The sequence below is a fragment of the Oncorhynchus kisutch genome, linkage group LG7 (assembly GCF_002021735.2).
Source record: "Oncorhynchus kisutch isolate 150728-3 linkage group LG7, Okis_V2, whole genome shotgun sequence".
Taxonomy (NCBI): domain Eukaryota; kingdom Metazoa; phylum Chordata; class Actinopteri; order Salmoniformes; family Salmonidae; genus Oncorhynchus; species Oncorhynchus kisutch.
Genome location: NC_034180.2, coordinates 54,731,568 through 54,749,522, shown reverse-complemented (window position 1 = coordinate 54,749,522; position 17,955 = coordinate 54,731,568). Strand labels below are relative to the sequence as shown.

General features: G+C 48.6%; 1 protein-coding gene across 1 annotated transcript in view; it reads left to right on the top strand.

Moving 5' to 3' along the window:
- The window catches only part of psen1 (presenilin 1), a 35,473-nt gene extending 19,177 nt beyond the window's left edge, over positions 1 to 16,296 (top strand). The window contains exons 7-11 of the mRNA XM_031829365.1: positions 197 to 295; positions 4,092 to 4,196; positions 4,523 to 4,702; positions 12,429 to 12,547; positions 15,846 to 16,296. Of these exons, the coding sequence (XP_031685225.1) occupies positions 197 to 295; positions 4,092 to 4,196; positions 4,523 to 4,702; positions 12,429 to 12,547; positions 15,846 to 16,001 (659 nt within the window). The 3' untranslated portion in view covers positions 16,002 to 16,296. The remainder of the gene's footprint in view (positions 1 to 196; positions 296 to 4,091; positions 4,197 to 4,522; positions 4,703 to 12,428; positions 12,548 to 15,845) is intronic.
- The last annotated feature ends 1,659 nt before the right edge of the window (positions 16,297 to 17,955 follow it).

Genomic DNA, 17,955 nt, shown 5'->3' with positions numbered 1-17,955 from the left:
CTGCTAGAGGTGCCCTAATGAATACGACCCTGTTTCTCCCTCCATAGATCTGCTAGAGGTGCCCTAATGAATACGACCCTGTTTTTCCCTCCATAGATCTGCTAGAGGTGCCCTAATGAATACGACCCCTGTTTCTCCCTCCATAGATCTGCTAGAGGTGCCCTAATGAATACGACCCCTGTTTCTCCCTCCATAGATCTGCTAGCAGTGCTCTGCCCCAAAGGTCCTCTACGTATCCTCGTGGAGACAGCTCAGGAGAGGAACGAACCCATCTTCCCTGCTCTCATCTACTCCTGTAAGACGCACGTCACCCCTCGTACATCAACACCTGTAACCTGTATTACATATACACAGAGTGGACAAAACATTAGGAACACCTGGTGTTTCCATGGCGTCAACTGACCAGGTGAAATCTAGGATTGTGTCAGTTTGTCTGGATGTCCTTTGGGTGATGGACCGGTCTTGATACACACAGGAAACGGTTGTGTGGAAAAACCCAGCAGCGTTGCAGTTCTTGACTCAAACCGGTGCGCCTGGCACCTTACTACCATACCCCCGTTCAAAGGCACTTATATATGTTTTCTTGCCCGTTCACACGATCCATGAGTCGATGTTCGAGCCCCCCACAGAAACTTTATTAGCATGATAAAGAAATCCCCGTCAGTTTAATGTCGCCCTTCCTACATCTGCAGTGAAATGTGATTTTTGGGATCTCACAAACGGTTTGGCCTACAAAACTATTATGGAAAGATCACCCTCACAAACACGATGGTGTTCTCCGTTTTGCTCTACGACCCCCACAAAAGCGTCACAAGACTCGTCTGAAGTTTGTACATCCTCTTCTGCCACCTTCTGTCTGTAGCAACCGAACAATTTGGCCTCCACTCTAACATGACCCCTCTGTGGAAAGGTGAGACCCTCACTAAAACGTACATGTGAGTAGTTTTGCTCTAGGACGGCTCATGAGTCGTCTGAAGATCCCCAACCGGTTCCAGTTTAAAAACATTTATGGAGTACACTATAAATACAAAAGTATGTGGACACCCCTTCAAATGAGTGAATTCTGCTATTTCGGCCGCACCCGTTGCTGACGGGGGTTAGAAAATCGAGCACACAGCCATGCAATCTCCATGGACAAACATTGGCAGTAGAATGGCCCTTACTGAAGAACTCAGTGACTTTCAACGTGGCACCGTCATAGGATGTCACCTTTCCAACAAGTTAGTATATCCAATTTCTGCCCTGCTAGAGCGGTCAACTGTAAGTGATGTTATTGTAAAGTATAAACTTCTAGGAGCAACGACGGCTCAGCCGTGAAGTGGAAGGAACCGCTGAGCGCTGAAGCGAGTAGTGCATAAATATTGTCTGTCCTCGGTTGCAACACTCACTACTGAGTTACAAACTGCCTCTGGAAGCAACGCTAGTACAATAACTGTTCATCGGGAGCTTCATGAATTGGGTTTCCGTGGCCGAGCAGCCGCACACAAGCCTCAGATCACCATGTGCAATGCCAAGCGTCGGCTGGAGTGGTGTAAATCTCATCAACATTGGACTCTGGAGCAGTGGAAACACGTTCTCTGGAGTGATGAATCACGCGTCACCATCTGGCAGTCCGACGGACGAATCTGGGTTTGACGGATTCCAAGAGAATGCTACCTGCACAACTGCATTGTGCCAACTGTAGAATTTGGTGGAGGAAACATGGTCTGGGGCTGTTTTTCAGGAGAGCTCGGTTTGGAGAGCTCGGTTTGGAGAGCTCGGTTTGGAGAGCTCGGTTTGGAGAGCTCGGTTTGGAGAGCTCGGTTTGGAGAGCTCGGTTTGGAGAGCTCGGTTTGGAGAGCTCGGTTTGGAGAGCTCGGTTTGGAGAGCTCGGTTTGGAGAGCTCGGTTTGGAGAGCTCGGTTTGGAGAGCTCGGTTTGGAGAGCTCGGTTTGGAGAGCTCGGTTTGGAGAGCTCGGTTTGGAGAGCTCGGTTTGGAGAGCTCGGTTTGGAGAGCTCGGTTTGGAGAGCTCGGTTTGGAGAGCTCGGTTTGGAGAGCTCGGTTTGGAGAGCTCGGTTTGGAGAGCTCGGTTTGGAGAGCTCGGTTTGGAGAGCTCGTTTTGGAGAGCTCGGTTTGGAGAGCTCGTTTTGGAGAGCTCGTTTTGGAGAGCTCGGTTTGGAGAGCTCGGTTTGGAGAGCTCGGTTTGGAGAGCTCGGTTTGGAGAGCTCGGTTTGGAGAGCTCGGTTTGGAGAGCTCGGTTTGGAGAGCTCGGTTTGGAGAGCTCGGTTTGGAGAGCTCGGTTTGGAGAGCTCGGTTTGGAGAGCTCGTTTTGGAGAGCTCGGTTTGGAGAGCTCGGTTTGGAGAGCTCGGTTTGGAGAGCTCGGTTTGGAGAGCTCGGTTTGGAGAGCTCGGTTTGTTGTTTTGGAAAGTTTTTTGTTGTTTATAAAAGTGTGTTGGAAAGTTTCTTATTAGCTAGCTAACATTTTAGTTTGGATCCCGTGACGCCGTTGGCATCAGTTGCTGGGGACTGCAATACTCTGTCCAGTGATCGTGCCGACCAAGGCCGGGTCTGAGGAGATTTTTGGCGTAGCCTTGAACGCAGCCTGCGACATGTTTAGCCATTGTGGCCGGGACCGTGGATTGTTCCGGGTTTGTGGCTGTCCAGATCCCTGCTGATTTGAAAAACAACAATGTATCCTATGACCTGCCCTGTCTGGAACTGTGAGGAGTAACAGCGTAACCAATGCTGCTAGCTACCATGACAAAGACCAATGCCGGTGGGAGTGCGGTTGAGGACAGTGGTGTCTCTCTATCACAGGAGAACACTTTAGCTTTTTTTTTAACAAACAAAAATATTTCTCCAAGCAGTTGTTTCAAAAATAAGAAAATGAGTGTTTTGTCCAAATACTGCTGGATTCAACTAATAAAAGAATGGACGACCTGACCAGAGAGGTCCAGAACCTGAAGAACAGTTTGCAGTTCTCCCAGGGTCAGCACGACGAGTCGAACCAGGAGAACAGGCAAGATGACAGCAATCTGTAAGTCATTGAGAGAGGACATCAGTTCTGTGAGTGAATCCATGATAACAATGATTGTCCCTCGAGATTTACCAATCAAGGTGGAACAATATGGTTGTGGACAGAATTGCAGAATCTCCACATGAGACCTGGACGGAGTCTGAGGACAAAGTGAGGGAAATGATCTCTGAGAAATTGAAGATGGACCACAGGAAGATTGAGGTGGAGCGCGCCCACAGGACGGAAAACTCACCACCGGCCCAGGTGACAGGCCAAGGTCGATCGTGGTCATGTTCCGTATTTCACTGAAAGAATAAATATCTTGTTTTCGAGATGATAGTTTCCGGATTTGACCATATTAATGACCAAAGGCTCGTATTTCTGTGTGTTATTATGTTATAACTAAGTCTATGATTTAATAGAGCAGTCTGACTGAGCGATGGTAGGCACCAGCAGGCTTGTAAGCATTCATTCAAACAGCACTTTACTGCTTATGACAGCAGCTGTTTATGACTTCAAGCCTATCAACTCCTGAGATGAGGCTGGTGTAACCAATGTGAAATGGCTGGCTAGTTAGCGGGTTGATGGATATGGTATTATGATATGGTGATGGATATGGTATTATGATATGTTGATGGATATTATATTAGGATATGGTATTATGATATGTTGATGGATATGGTATTATGAGATGATATTAGGATATGGTATTATGATATGATATTTTGATATGTTGATGGATATGGTATTATGATATGTTGATGGATATGGTATTATGATATGTTGATGGATATGGTATTATGAGATGATATTAGGATATGGTATTAGGATATGTTGATGGATATGGTATTATGATATGTTGATGGATATGGTATTATGATATGTTGATGGATATGGTATTATGATATGTCATTGATTGGAAACTCATGTGTTGCCTGTTAGTATTATCTATGCTATATGTTTTCACTAGCTAGCACAGGCAGTGAATCTGGTATACAGTTAAGATGTTGATGTTGTTGTTTGCCTTAAACATGAATGCCCATAGCTGCCGAGTAATGTAATGTCTACTGTACCATCCTGTCCCTCCATTCCCAGCGACCATGGTGTGGCTGGTCAACATGGCAGACACTGGCCTCGGACACAGACCAATGACCAGGAAGAACTCAACAGAGGCCCCCATCACTCAGGTCGAGAGTCAATGTGAGTCTGTAGTGTCTGGTCGTTTAAATTCCTCTCTACCTTCTCCTTTGGCCTCCTTTAGGCCCTGGCCTCGCTTGCACCCCAAAATGAGGATTATTTTCTTAAGTGTTTTTGTAATATCATAGTTATTTTCTACCCTCCCATCAGCAGCTCCTCCATCTCTAGGCCACAATTGAACACCAAAACATGCCTCTTTCTATGGCATCTCCAGTGGTTTTTAAGAACATCTCAATTCTTCTCTCCCGCCCCTGCAGCAGCCCTATCTAGCCCTGGGCTCACCGCCCCCTCATGTATAATATTTGACTTCTACATGCTCCCCCCCCCAGCCCTGGCTCTAGGCCCGGCCCCTCTCAGCCCCCCGGAGGATGACGGAGGGTTCACCCCTAACTGGATGGGGCATCAGGAGCATCAGCTGGGACCCCTTCAGTCCACAGACGAGACCCGACGGGAGATCCAACAACTCCCCTCTGCTAGACCACCCGTAATGGACGATGATGACGAGGAGAGTGAGTACAGAACTGAACAGTAATAAAAAAATACAATTGTATTTGTCACATTTCGTTAAAACAATTCCCGTGCCATTTCGTTAAAACAATTTCCGTGCCATTTCGTTAAAACAATTTCCGTGCCATTTCGTTAAAACAATTCCTGTGCCATTTCGTTAAAACAATCGCCATGTCGTTTCCTAATCATGGCGCACGGCCGTTACCAACACTCGTTTAATGTGAGCGGTCCAGAGACGCAATCTGAGGACTACCGATCCCATCTTTGAGCAGTCCGATGTCCTGATATTAAAAAAATAATAAAAAATAAATAAATGAAAATGACCGGCACAAAATCTGCGATGCTGTTGAAGTGTGAGATGTGACAAGCTTTGAGAGCGGTCATCAGCAATAGCCAATGAGAGCTCGGCAGAGAAGAAGCCAGCGTCATGACAACGTTGTTTCACATCGCCCGGAACGTGTGGACTCTCCAGCAGGAGCCATGACGACTACTAGTATGTGTTTCTACTTGCCTTTTTAACCAAAGTGTAAAAATCTTTACAGCTCTGAAGTTCACCAGTCCTTTAATAACTCAACCTACATGTTATTCAATTCAACATGTTGGGGAAAAATGTCAACTGTATGGCAAGCGTGAGTGAACAATTTTAGGAGGCAGCTTTGAGTTACAGTCTGTTCTAGCTAATTACACCATATCAGAATATTGGTAGTGTGTGCCAGATCGTAGAGAGTCAAAGACTGTCGTTTAAATGTGAGGCTCAGCGAAGTTAAGATTTTAATAGCGGTGTAGTGTACACCCCGGCATAACAACAAATGCTTACTTACGCCCTTCCCAACAGTGCAGAGAAAAAAATATATATTTTTTTTCTATAACACAAGGAATAAATACACCTATGAGTAATGATAACTGAGTCAATATACAGGGGGTACCAGTACTGAGTCAATATGCAGGGGGTACCAGTACTGAGTCAATATGCAGGGGGTACCAGTACTGAGTCAATATGCAGGGGGTACCAGTACTGAGTCAATATGCAGGGGGTACCAGTACTGAGTCAATATACAGGGGGTACCAGTACTGAGTCAATATACGGGGGGTACCAGTACTGAGTCAATGTGCAGGGGGTACAGGAACTGAGTCAATATGCAGGGGGTACCAGTACTGAGTCAATATGCAGGGGGTACCAGTACTGAGTCAATATGCGGGGGGTACCAGTACTGAGTCAATATGCAGGGGGTACCAGTACTGAGTCAATGTGCAGGGGGTACAGGAACTGAGTCAATATGCAGGGGGTACCAGTACTGAGTCAATATGCAGGGGGTACCAGTACTGAGTCAATATGCGGGGGGTACCAGTACTGAGTCAATATGCAGGGGGTACCGGTACTGAGTCAATATACAGGGGTACCAGTACTGAGTCAATGTGCAGGGGGTACCGGTACTGAGTCAATATACAGGGGTACCGGTACTGAGTCAATATACAGGGGGTACCAGTACTGAGTTAATATACAGGGGGTACCGGTACTGAGTCAATATACAGGGGGTACCAGTACTGAGTCAATATGCAGGGGGTACCAGTACTGAGTCAATATGCAGAGGGTACCGGTACTGAGTCAATATACAGGGGGTACTAGTACTGAGTCAATGTGCAGGGGGTACCAGTACTGAGTCAATATACAGGGGGTACCGGTACTGAGTCAATACACAAGGGGTACCGGTACTGAGTCAATATACAGGGGGTACCGGTACTGAGTCGATATGCAGGGGGTACCAGTACTGAGTCAATATACAGGGGGTACCAGTACTGAGTTAATATACAGGGGGTACCAGTACTGAGTCAATATACGGGGTACCAGTACTGAGTCAATATACGGGGTACCAGTACTGAGTTAATATACGGGGGGTACCGGTACTGAGTCAATATACAGGGGGTCCCAGTACTGAGTCAATATGCAGAGGGTACCGGTACTGAGTCAATATACAGGGGGTACCGGTACTGAGTCAATGTGCAGGGGGTACCGGTACTGAGTCAATGTGCAGGGGGTACCGGTACTGAGTCAATATGCAGGGGGTACCGGTACTGAGTCAATATACAGGGGGTGCCAGTACTGAGTCAATATACAGGGGGTACCGGTACTGAGTCAATATACAGGGGGTACCGGTACTGAGTCAATATACAGGGGGTACCGGTACTGAGTCAATATACAGGGGGTACCGGTACTGAGTCAATATACAGGGGGTACTAGTACTGAGTCAATATGCAGAGGGTACCGGTCTGAGTCAATGTGCAGGGGTACGAGGTCATAACTTGGCTATATACACAGGGTACCAGTACTGAGTCAATGTGCAGGGGTACGAGGTCATAACTTGGCTATATAGAGGGGGTACCAGTTACTGAGTCAATATGCAGAAGGTACCAGTACTGAGTCGATGTGCAGGGGTATGAGGTCATAACTTGGCAATATAGAGGGGGTACCAGTACTGAGTCAGTGTGCAGGGGTACGAGGTCATAACTTGGCTATATACACAGGGTACCAGTACTGAGTCGATGTGCAGGGGTACGAGGTCATAACTTGGCTATATACACAGGGTACCAGTACTGAGTCGATGTGCAGGGGGTACCGGTACTGAGTCAATGTGCAGGGGTACGAGGTAGATCTATACAGTGACTAGGCAACAGGATAGATAATAAACAGCAGCAGCGTATGTGATGGGTCAAAAGAGTAAATGCAGATAGTTTAGGTAGCTTTTGGTTAACTCTATCAGTCAGTTCAGGTAGCTTTTGGTTAACTCTTTATCAGTCAGTCCAGGTAGCTTTTGGTTAACTCTTTATCATTCAGTCCAGGTAGCTATTGGTCCAGGTAGCTATTGGTCCAGGTAGCTATTGGTCCAGGTAGCTATTGGTTAACTCTTTATCAGTCAGTCCAGGTAGCTATTGGTCCAGGTAGCTATTGGTCCAGGTAGCTATTGGTCCAGGTAGCTATTGGTTAACTCTTTATCAGTCAGTCCAGGTAGCTTTTGGTTAACTCTTTATCAGTCAGTCCAGGTAGCTATTGGTTAACTCTTTATCAGTCAGTCCAGGTAGCTTTTGGTCCAGGTAGCTTTTGGTTAACTCTTTATCAGTCAGTCCAGGTAGCTATTGGCCCAGGGAGCTATTGACCCAGGTAGCTATTGGTCCAGGTAGCTATTGGTTAACTCTTTATCAGTCAGTCCAGGTAGCTATTGGTTAACTCTTCAGCAGTCTTATGGCTTGGTGGTGGAAGGTGTTTAGGGTCCTGTTGGTTCCAGACTCGGTGCATCGGCACTATGACTTCGGTGTCTGTAGTCTTCATTTCCTGTAGTCCACAAACAACTTTGTCTTGCTGATGTTGAAGGGGAGGTTGTTGTCCTGGCACTACACTTCCGAGTCACTGACCTCCTCCCTCATCGTCGTCGGTGATCAAGCCAACCACCGTCGTGTCGTCAACAAACTTAATGGTGTGTTTTGGAGTTGTGCATGGCCACTCGTCATGGGTGAACAGGCAGTACAGGAGGGGACTAAGCACGCACCCCTGAGGGGCCCCCTTGTTGAGGATCAGCGTGGTGAATGTTTTGTTGCATTCCCTCACCACCTGCCCGTTAAAGTCCAGGATCCAGTTGCAGAGAGAGGTGTTCACAGGGTCCTTAGCTTAGTGATGAGCTGGGAGGGCACTGTGGTGTTGAACGCTGAGCTGTAGCCAATCAACAGCATTCCCACATACAGTACCTTCAGAAAGTATTCATACCCCTGGACTTTATGTTTGTGTATTGTAATTGTTTTTTTTGTCAACGATCAAAATACTCATATCAAAATGGAAGAAAAATCATAACCTTTTTGTAAAGAAATATTTATGAAATTTAAAACACTATCTTGATTACATAAGTATTCAAGCCTCTTAGGCAATACTTGTTAGAATCACCTTAGGCAGTGTTTACAGTTGTAAGCATTTCTGGGTGAGTCTCTAAGAGCTGTGAGTCTTTCTGGGTGAGTCTCTAAGAGCTGTGAGTCTTTCTGGGTGAGTCTCTAAGAGCTGTGAGTCTTTCTGGGTGAGTCTCTAAGAGCTTTCCACACCTGGATTGTGCAACATTTGCACATTTTATTCTTTTTAAAAAATTCTTCAAATTAGTTGTTGATCGTTGCTAGACAACCATTGTTGATCATTGCTAGACAACCATTGTTGATCATTGCTAGACAACCATTTTCAGGTCTTGCCATAGATTTTTTTCAAGCAGATTTAAGACAAAACTGAAACTCGGCCACTCAGGAACATTTTACTGTCTTGGTAAAAAACTCCAGTCTAGATTTGGCCTTGTGTTTTAGGTTATTGTCCTGATGAAAGGTGAATTCATCTCTGTGTCTGGTGGAAAACAGACTGAACCAGGTTTTCCCCTATGAGATTACCTGTACTTGGCTCCGTTTGATTTTTATCCTGAAAAACTCCTGAAGGATTACAAGCATACCCATAACATGATGCAGCCACCACTATGCTTGAAAATATGACGAGTGGTACTCAGTAATGTGTTTGTATTGGATTTGCCCCAAACATCACACTTTGTGTTCAGGACAAAAAGTGAATTGCTTTTCCACATTGTTTGCAGTATTACTTTAGTGACTTGTTGGAAACAGGATGCATGTTTTGGAATATTTTATGTTCTCTAAAGGCTTCCTTTTCACTCTGTCATTTAGGTTAGTATTGTGGAGTAACTACAATGTTATTGATCCATCCTCAGTTTTATCCTATCACAGCCATTAAACTCTGTAACTGTTTTTAAGTCCCCATTGGCCTCGTGGTGAAATGTCTAAGATGTTTCTTTCCTCTAGGAAGGATAGGAAGGATGCCTGTATATTTGTATTGACTGGGTGTATTGATACACCATTCAAAGTGTAATTAATAACTTCCTCAAAGGGATATTCAATGTCTGCTTTTTTTAAATTTTTGACCCATCTACCAATAGGAGCCCTTCTATGCGAGGCATTGGAAAACCTCCCTGGTCTTTTATTTTATTCACTGCTCGACTGAGGGAACTTACAGATAATTGTATGTGTGGGGGTACGAAGATGAGGTAATCACTCAAAAATCATGTTAAACACTATTATTGCACACAGAGTGAGTCTATGCAATTTATGTCACTTGCAGAATGTTTCTCGTGAACTTATTTTGACAAAGGGGTTGAAAGATGTATTCAAGACATATCAGCTTTTCATTTTGAATTAATTTGTACAAATTTCTAAAAACATAATTCCACTTTGACATTATGGGGCATTGTGTGTAGATCGGTGACAAAACAATCTCAATTGAATCCAATTTTTAATTCAGGCGGTAACAACAACAAAAATTGGAAAAAGTTTCTGAAGGCTCTGTGTGTCTAAGGTATTGTGAATGTTTTAGGATATTGTGGCATCCTGTGGTCCCACGTGGGAAACAGCCATGTTTACACAGAGGTTCTGCCAGCAAAAATAATTTGAATCCGTCATCACGACGGACACGATTGAACAAGAATCTGTCATCCAGTTTTCAGGATGGGTTTGTCCTGTGTTTCCCAGGGGGTGTGAAGGAGGGTTCAATGCAGACTGGTATATGAGGTCTAATTGGTTACAGGGTTGAATCAGGGTTATAGGGTTAGAGGGTAACAGGGTTAGAGGGTAACAGGGTTAGAGGGTAACAGGGTTAGAGGGTTAGAGGGTAACAGGGTTAGAGGGTAACAGGGTTAGAGGGTAACAGGGTTAGAGGGTAACAGGGTTAGAGGGTAACAGGGTTATAGGGTAACAGGGTTAGAGGGTAACAGGGTTAGAGGGTTAGAGGGTAACAGGGTTAGAGGGTAACAGGGTTAGAGGGTTACAGGATAACAGGGTAACAAGGTTAGGGTTACAGGGTTAGGGTTACAGGGTTACCGGGTTAGGGTTACAGGGTTAGGGTTACCGGGTTTCAGGGTTACCGGGTTAGGGTTACAGGGTTAGGGTCACTGGGTCAGGGTTACAGGGTTATAGGATAACAGGGTTACCGGGACAGGGTTACCGGGTTAGGGTTACCAGGTTAGGATTACCGGGTCAGGGTTATAGGATTACAGGGTTACCAGATTAAGGTCCCTCCCCCTCTCTCCATCCCTCCCTCCCTCTCTCCTCTCTTCTCTCTCCTCTCTCCATCCCTCCCTCCCCCTCTCTCCTTCCCCCCCTCTCTCTATCCCACCCTCTCTCCTTCCCCCCCCTCTCTCTATCCCACCCTCTCTCCTTCCCCCCCTCTCTCTCTATCCCACCCTCCCCCTCTCTCTATCCCTCCCTCCCCCCTCTCTCTCTCTATCCCTCCCGCTCTCTCTCTATCTCTCTCTCTCTATCCCTCCCCCTCTCTCTATCCCTCCCTCCCTCCCCCTCTCTCTCTCTCTCCCTCTACAGGGTTACCGGGACAGGGTTACTGGTTTAGGGTTACTGGGTTAGGGTTACCGGGTTACCGGGTTAGGGTTACCGGGTCAGGGTTACAGGGTTATAGGACAACAGGGTTACTGGGACAGGGTTACCGGGTTAGGGTTACTGGGTTACCGGGTTAGGGTTACAGGGTCAGGGTTAGGGTTACAGAGTCAGGGTTACAGGGTCAGGGTTACTGGGTCAGGGTTACCAGGTTACAGGGTTACAGGATTAGGGTTACCAGGTTAGGGTTACCGGGTTAGGGTTAGAGGGTTAGGGTTACCAGATTAGGGTTACCAGGTTAGGGTTACCGGGTTAGGGTTACAGGGTTAGGGTTACCAGATTAGGGTTACAGGGTTAGGGTTACCAGATTAAGGTTACAGGGTTAGGGTTACCAGATTAAGGTTACAGGGTTACAGGGTTAGGGTTACAGGGTTAGGGTTACCAGATTAGGGTTACAGGGTTAGGGTTACAGGGTTAGGGTTACCAGGTTAGGGTTACAGGGTTAGGGTTACCAGATTAGGGTTACAGGGTTAGGGTTACCGGGTTAGGGTTACCGGGTTAGGGTTACAGGGTTAGGGTTACCAGGTTAGGGTTACAGGGTTAGGGTTACCAGATTAGGGTTACAGGGTTAGGGTTACAGGGTTAGGGTTACCAGATTAGGGTTACAGGGTTAGGGTTACCAGGTTAGGGTTACCAGATTAGGATTACAGGGTTACAGGGTTAGGATTACAGGGTTACAGGGTTAGGGTTACAGGGTTACAGAGTTAGGGTTACAGGGTTAGGGTTACAGGGTTAGGGTTACCGGGTCAGGGTTACAGGGTTAGGGTTACCAGGTTAGGGTTACAGGGTTACAGGGTTAGGGTTACAGGGTTACCAGGTTAGGGTTACAGGGTTACAGGGTTAGGATTACAGGGTTAGGGTTACCGGGTTACAGGGTTACCAGGTTAGGGTTACAGGGTTACCAGGTTAGGGTTACCAGGGTTAGGGTTACCAGGGTTAGGGTTACTGGGTTAGGGTCAGGGTTACCGGGTTAGGGTCAGGGTTAGGGTTACTGGGTCAGGGTTAGGGTCAGGGTTACCGGGTTAGGGTCAGGGTTAGGGTTACTGGGTCAGGGTTAGGGTCAGGGTTACCGGGTTAGGGTCAGGGTTAGGGTTACCGGGTTAGGGTTACCGGGTCAGGGTTACCGGGTCAGGGTTACCGGGTCAGGGTTAGGGTTAGGGTTACCGGGTCCGGTGAACGTGTTGTAACAGTTGAGGATAGAGTTGGGGTTATAGAATTAGGATCAGTGGGGTATAACATGGTTGTGTTCCCCAGGGGGAGTGAAGCTGGGTCTAGGAGACTTCATCTTCTACAGCATGCTGGTGGGGAAGGCCTCTGCTGCAGCTAGTGGAGACTGGAACACCACCCTGGCCAGCTTCGTTGCCATACTCATCGTGAGTACACAGCTACTCATTATATTCTCTTGTTCTTTATGATGGTCTGTTACACATTCCCTCGCTCTGCTTTCTCTCTGTCTGGCGGCTCTCTCTCTGTCTCTGTTTGGCTTCTCTCTCTCTCTCTGTCTGGCTGCTCTCTCTCTGTCTGGCTGCTCTCTCTCTGTCTCTGTCTGGCTACTCTCTCTGTCTCTGTCTGGCTGCTCTGTCTCTGTCTGGCTACTCTCTCTGTCTCTGTCTGGCTGCTCTCTCTCTGTCTCTGTCTGGCTACTCTCTCTGTCTCTGTCTGGCTGCTCTCTCTCTGTCTCTGTCTGGCTACTCTCTCTGTCTCTGTCTGGCTGCTCTCTCTCTGTCTCTGTCTGGCTGCTCTCTCTCTGTCTCTGTCTGGCTTCTCTCTCTCTCTCTGTCTGGCTGCTCTCTCTCTGTCTGGCTGCTCTCTCTCTGTCTCTGTCTGGCTACTCTCTCTGTCTCTGTCTGGCTACTCTCTCTGTCTCTGTCTGGCTACTCTCTCTGTCTCTGTCTGGCTGCTCTCTCTCTCTCTGTCTGGCTGCTCTCTCTCTTTGTCTCTCGCTGTCTCTCTATCTGTCAATTCAATTCAAGGTGTTTATTGTCATGGGAAACATATGTTAGCATTGCCAAAGCAAGTGCAATGTATAAACAACAGTGAACAGTAAACATTACACATACAGAAGTTCCAAAAGAATAAAGACATTTCAAATGTCATATTATGTCTGTATACGGTGTTGTAACGATGTACAAATAGTGAAAGTACAAAATGGAAAATAATAAACATTAATATGGGTTTTATTTACATATCCCCTCCCCCTCTCTATCCCTCCTTCCCCCTCTCTCTCTCTATCCCTCCTTCCCCTCTCTCCTTCCCCCCCTCTCTCTATCCCACCCTCCCCCTCTCTCTCTCTCTCTCTCCCTCTCTCTCTCTATCCCTCCTTCCCCCTCTCTCTCTCTCTATCCCTCCTTCCCCCTCTCTCTCTCTCTATCCCTCCTTCCCCCTCTCTCTCTCTCTATCCCTCCTTCCCCCTCTCTCTCTCTCTCTATCCCTCCTTCCCCCTCCCCCTCTCTCTATCCCTCCTTCCCCTCCCCCTCTCTATCCCTCCTTCCCCCTCCCCCTCTCTATCCCTCCTTCCCCCTCCCCCTCTCTATCCCTCCTTCCCCCTCCCCCTCTCTATCCCTCCTTCCCCTCTCTCTCCTCTCTCTCTCTCTCTCTCCTCTTCCCTCCTCTATCCCTCCTTCCCCCTCTCTATCCCTCCTTCCCCCTCCTTCCCCTCTCTATCCTCTTCCCCCCCCCCCCCTCTTCTATCCTCCTTCCCTCTCTCTCTCTATATCCCTCCTTCCCCCTCTCTCTCTCTTCTCCTCTCTCTCTCTATCCCTCCTTCCCCCTTCCCCCTCTCTATCCCTCCTTCCCCCTCTCTCTCTCTCTCCTTCTCTCTCCTATCCCTCCTTCCCCCTCTCTCTCTCTCTATCCCTCCTTCCCCCTCTCTCTGCTCTCTCCTCTCTCTCTCTATCCCTCCTTCCCCCTCCCCCTCTCTATCCCTCCTTCCCCCTCCCCCTCTCTATCCCTCCTTCCCCCTCCCCCTCTCTATCCCTCCTTCCCCTCCCCTCTCTATCCCTCCTTCCCCCTCTCTCTCTCTCTCTCCTCTCTCTCTCTATCCCTCCTTCCCCCTCTCTATCCCTCCTTCCCCCTCTCTCTCTCTCTCTATCCCTCCTTCCCCCTCTCTATCCCTCCTTCCCCCTCTCTATCCCTCCTTCCCCCTCTCTCTCTCTCTTCCCTCCTTCCCCCTCTCTCTCTCTCTCCTCTCTCTCTCTATCCCTCCTTCCCCCTCTCTATCCCTCCTTCCCCCTCTCTATCTCTCCCTCTCTCCTCTCTCTCTCCTCTCTCTCTCTATCCCTCCTTCCCTCTCTCTCTCTCTCTCCTCTCTCTCTCTATCCCCTCCCTCCCTCTCTCCTCTCTCTCTCTATCCCTCCCTCCCTCTCTCCTCTCTCTCTCTAACCCTCACTCCCTCCCCCTCTCTCTATCCCTCCCTCCCCCCTCTCTCCTCTCTCTCTCTATCCCTCCTTCCCCCCCTCTCTCTCCTCTCTCCTCTCTCTCTCTATCCCTCCCTCCCTCTCTCCTCTCTCTCTCTATCCCTCACTCCCTCCCCCTCTCTCCATCCCTCCCTCCCTCTCTCCTCTCTTCTCTCTCCTCTCTCCATCCCTCCCTCCCTCTCTCCTCTCTTCTCTCTCCTCTCTCCATCCCTCCCTCTCTTCTCTCTCCTCTCTCCATCCCTCCCTCCCTCTCTCCTCTCTTCTCTCTCCTCTCTCCCATCCCTCCCTCCCCTCTCTCCTTCCCCCCTCTCTCTATCCACCCTCCCCCTCTCTCTCTATCTCTCTCTCTCTATCCCTCCCCCTCTCTCTATCCCTCCCTCTCTCCCCCTCTCTCTCTCTCTCCCTCTCTCTCTATCCCTCTCTCTCTCTCTCTCTCTCTCTCTCTCTCTCTCTCTCTCGCTCTCCCCCATCTCTCTATCCCCTCCCCTCTCTCTCTCTCTCTCTCTCTCTCTCTCTCTCTCTCTCCCTCCCCCCTCTCTCTCTATCCCACCCTCCCCCTTCTCTCTATCCCCTCCCCCCCCCCTCTCTCTCTATCCCACCCTCCCCCTTCTCTCTCCCCTCCCTCCCCCCCTCTCTCTCTCTATCCCCACCCTCCCCCCTCTCTCTATCCCACCCTCCCCCCTCTCTCTATCCCTCCCTCTCTCCCCCTCTCTCTCTCTCTCTCTCCCTCTCTCTCTATCCCTCTCTCTCTCTTTCTCTCTCGCTCTCCCCATCTCTCTATCCCCCCCCCCCTCTCTCTCTCTCTCTCTCTCTCTCTCTCTCTCTCTCTCTCTCTCTCTCTCTCTCTCTCTCTCTCTCTCCCACCCTCCCTCCCTCCCCCCCTCTCTCTATCCCTCCCTCCCCCTCTCTCTCTCTCTATCCCCCCTCTCTCCCTCCCTCCCCCCCTCTCTCTCTCTATCCCACCCTCCCCCTTCTCTCTATCCCTCCCTCCCCCCCTCTCTCTCTCTATCCCACCCTCCCCCTTCTCTCTCTCCCTCCCTCCCCCCCCCTCTCTCTCTCCCTCCCTCCCCCCTTTCTCTCTCTATCCCTCCCTCCCCCCCTCTCTCTCTCTATCCCACCCTCCCCCTTCTCTCTCTCTCCCTCCCTCCCACCCTCCCCCTTCTCTCTCTCTCTATCCCACCCTCCCCCCTCTCTCTATCCCACCCTCCCCCCTCTCTCTATCCCTCCCTCCCCCCCTCTCTCCCTCTCTCCACAGGGCCTGTGTTTGACTCTTCTTCTCCTGGCCATCTTTAAGAAGGCCCTCCCTGCCCTTCCCATCTCCATCTTCTTTGGCTTGGTGTTCTACTTCGCTACAGACAACCTGGTCAGGCCTTTTATGGACCAGCTGGCTCTGCACCAGTTCTACATTTAGCAGGATGTTCCCTTAGTGCACTCCCTCCGTTCCCCTGCTCTCGCCACCCCACGGGAGCTGCCATCATCAACACCAGGGGTGTATTCATTAGTGCACTCCCTCCGTTCCCCTGCTCTCGCCACCCCACGGGAGCTGCCATCATCAACACCAGGGGTGTATTCATTAGTACACAACATAGAGAAATGTTTTTGCAACGAAAACATTTTTTTTTTTTTTTACTAAATCCGGTAGGTTCCCTCCCCCTTTTTTGTCCTGTTTTGCTGTGCCAGAGTTCAACCTCTAACAAGGGGACCAGGGGCATCTCCAGTCCAGCCCCCTGACTGAAGTTCAGTGGTCGTTTTTGGATCTGCTTTTTATTTCTGGGCTTGGTGGGGGGGGTGGGGTGGGGTGGGGGGGGTGGGGTGGGATGGGGGGTGGGGTGGGATGGGATGGGGGGGTGGGGGGGGGGGGGATGGGGGGGGGGAGATGGGGGTGGGATGGGGGGGGGGTTCATAACCATGATGTCTTTTGATTTGTTCATACTTTCCTCGTTTTCCCAAAAAGTGATTGATACGCCGTCTAAAGGTCACGGTGAGTTTAAGGTGGGTACTGCAGTGGGTACTGCAGTGGGTACTGCCACAGAGCTAGGATGTAGTTGATGATTCTGTTGTTGTTGTTTTGGGGAGTCACACACACGACCCCGAAAGGAGAAGAAGCCTGGTTGACCTCCTGAGAAAAGTACTTCAGAGGGGCTTTTAATAAACCCATCTGGGGGTTTAGGACTTTAACACTCTCACTAACGGGACGGACTGTCACGTGGCATGATGATGTCACTGGTGATACCGGTAAAAATGTTTTTTTTGGTTGTTGATGAATTCTACTTTGATTGTTGTGCTTCTTGGAATTGAACTCGTCAAGAGCTTTGCTTTGTCCATCCAGCTCCTGGTCTGTGTTCCAAACAGCACCTTATTCCCTGTATAGGGCACTAGAGTCAATAGGGCTCTAGTCAAAAGTAGTGCACTATATTAGGGGAAAGGGTGCTATTCATCCTGCATTCCAGGATTAATTTCCATGTTTTTGTTTTTCTCCCCCCCCCCACTCAGTCAGACATTCAGACCGTGAAACCACAAAGGCCTGTGAGGTTTTACACAGTGTTGCTGGCCCAACAGGAACGGGATGGTTTGAAACGACGCCTAACAACGCCTAACAACGCGTTTATCATAAACCAGCTTTGAGTTGTGTCCCCACCACACGGCATCATAAAACACCACCACGGTTTGGTTGACCATGTTCTGTTCCCTCTCAGAGCGATGTCTAAATGTGTTGTTAATTCTAGCCTGATTCCAGTGTTTGTCTGTGGGGGGGGGGGTCAATTCCAGTCAGTTCAGGAAGTGTACCGAAATTCCAATTATCTCCAATGCTTTTCAATGAGGACAATGTGGAATTACTCTCTGATTTGATTGGGTTTGGAATGGAATTGACCCCAACCGTAACGACAGGAAGTGACAGGAAGTTGACACAATAGCACAAACATATCTGGGACCAGATTATGTTGATTGATCCACACTAGAATCATCAGCGTGTCACCTGGTTCTGTCTAACAGTCGGTTTCTCCTCATGGAAACAATGACGGAGCGGCATGACAATACATTTGACCAGGAGTTTTCCTCTGTTCTGCTTTCAAGACGAGCAAAAAGTTGATCATGGCTGACGTTTAAACTCTGTTAGGCCAAACTAGTTCTTTAAGGGGTTCTTTTCTTTTCGTGGACACACATTAGGCTTAGTCCTAGAACTAAAAACACCCATTTTAAAATCATTATTTTAGTCCAGGGCTTTGCTTAATCTGTGTCTAGGAGACAGAAAACCTAGTGTTGCTCTCCAATTTAAACTCTTTGCTGCAGAGTAACCTGCCCATGGAGCAATGACTTGAGATTGTTGTTTTTCTTACTTTTGTAAAGATTATGTTGGGCAACTG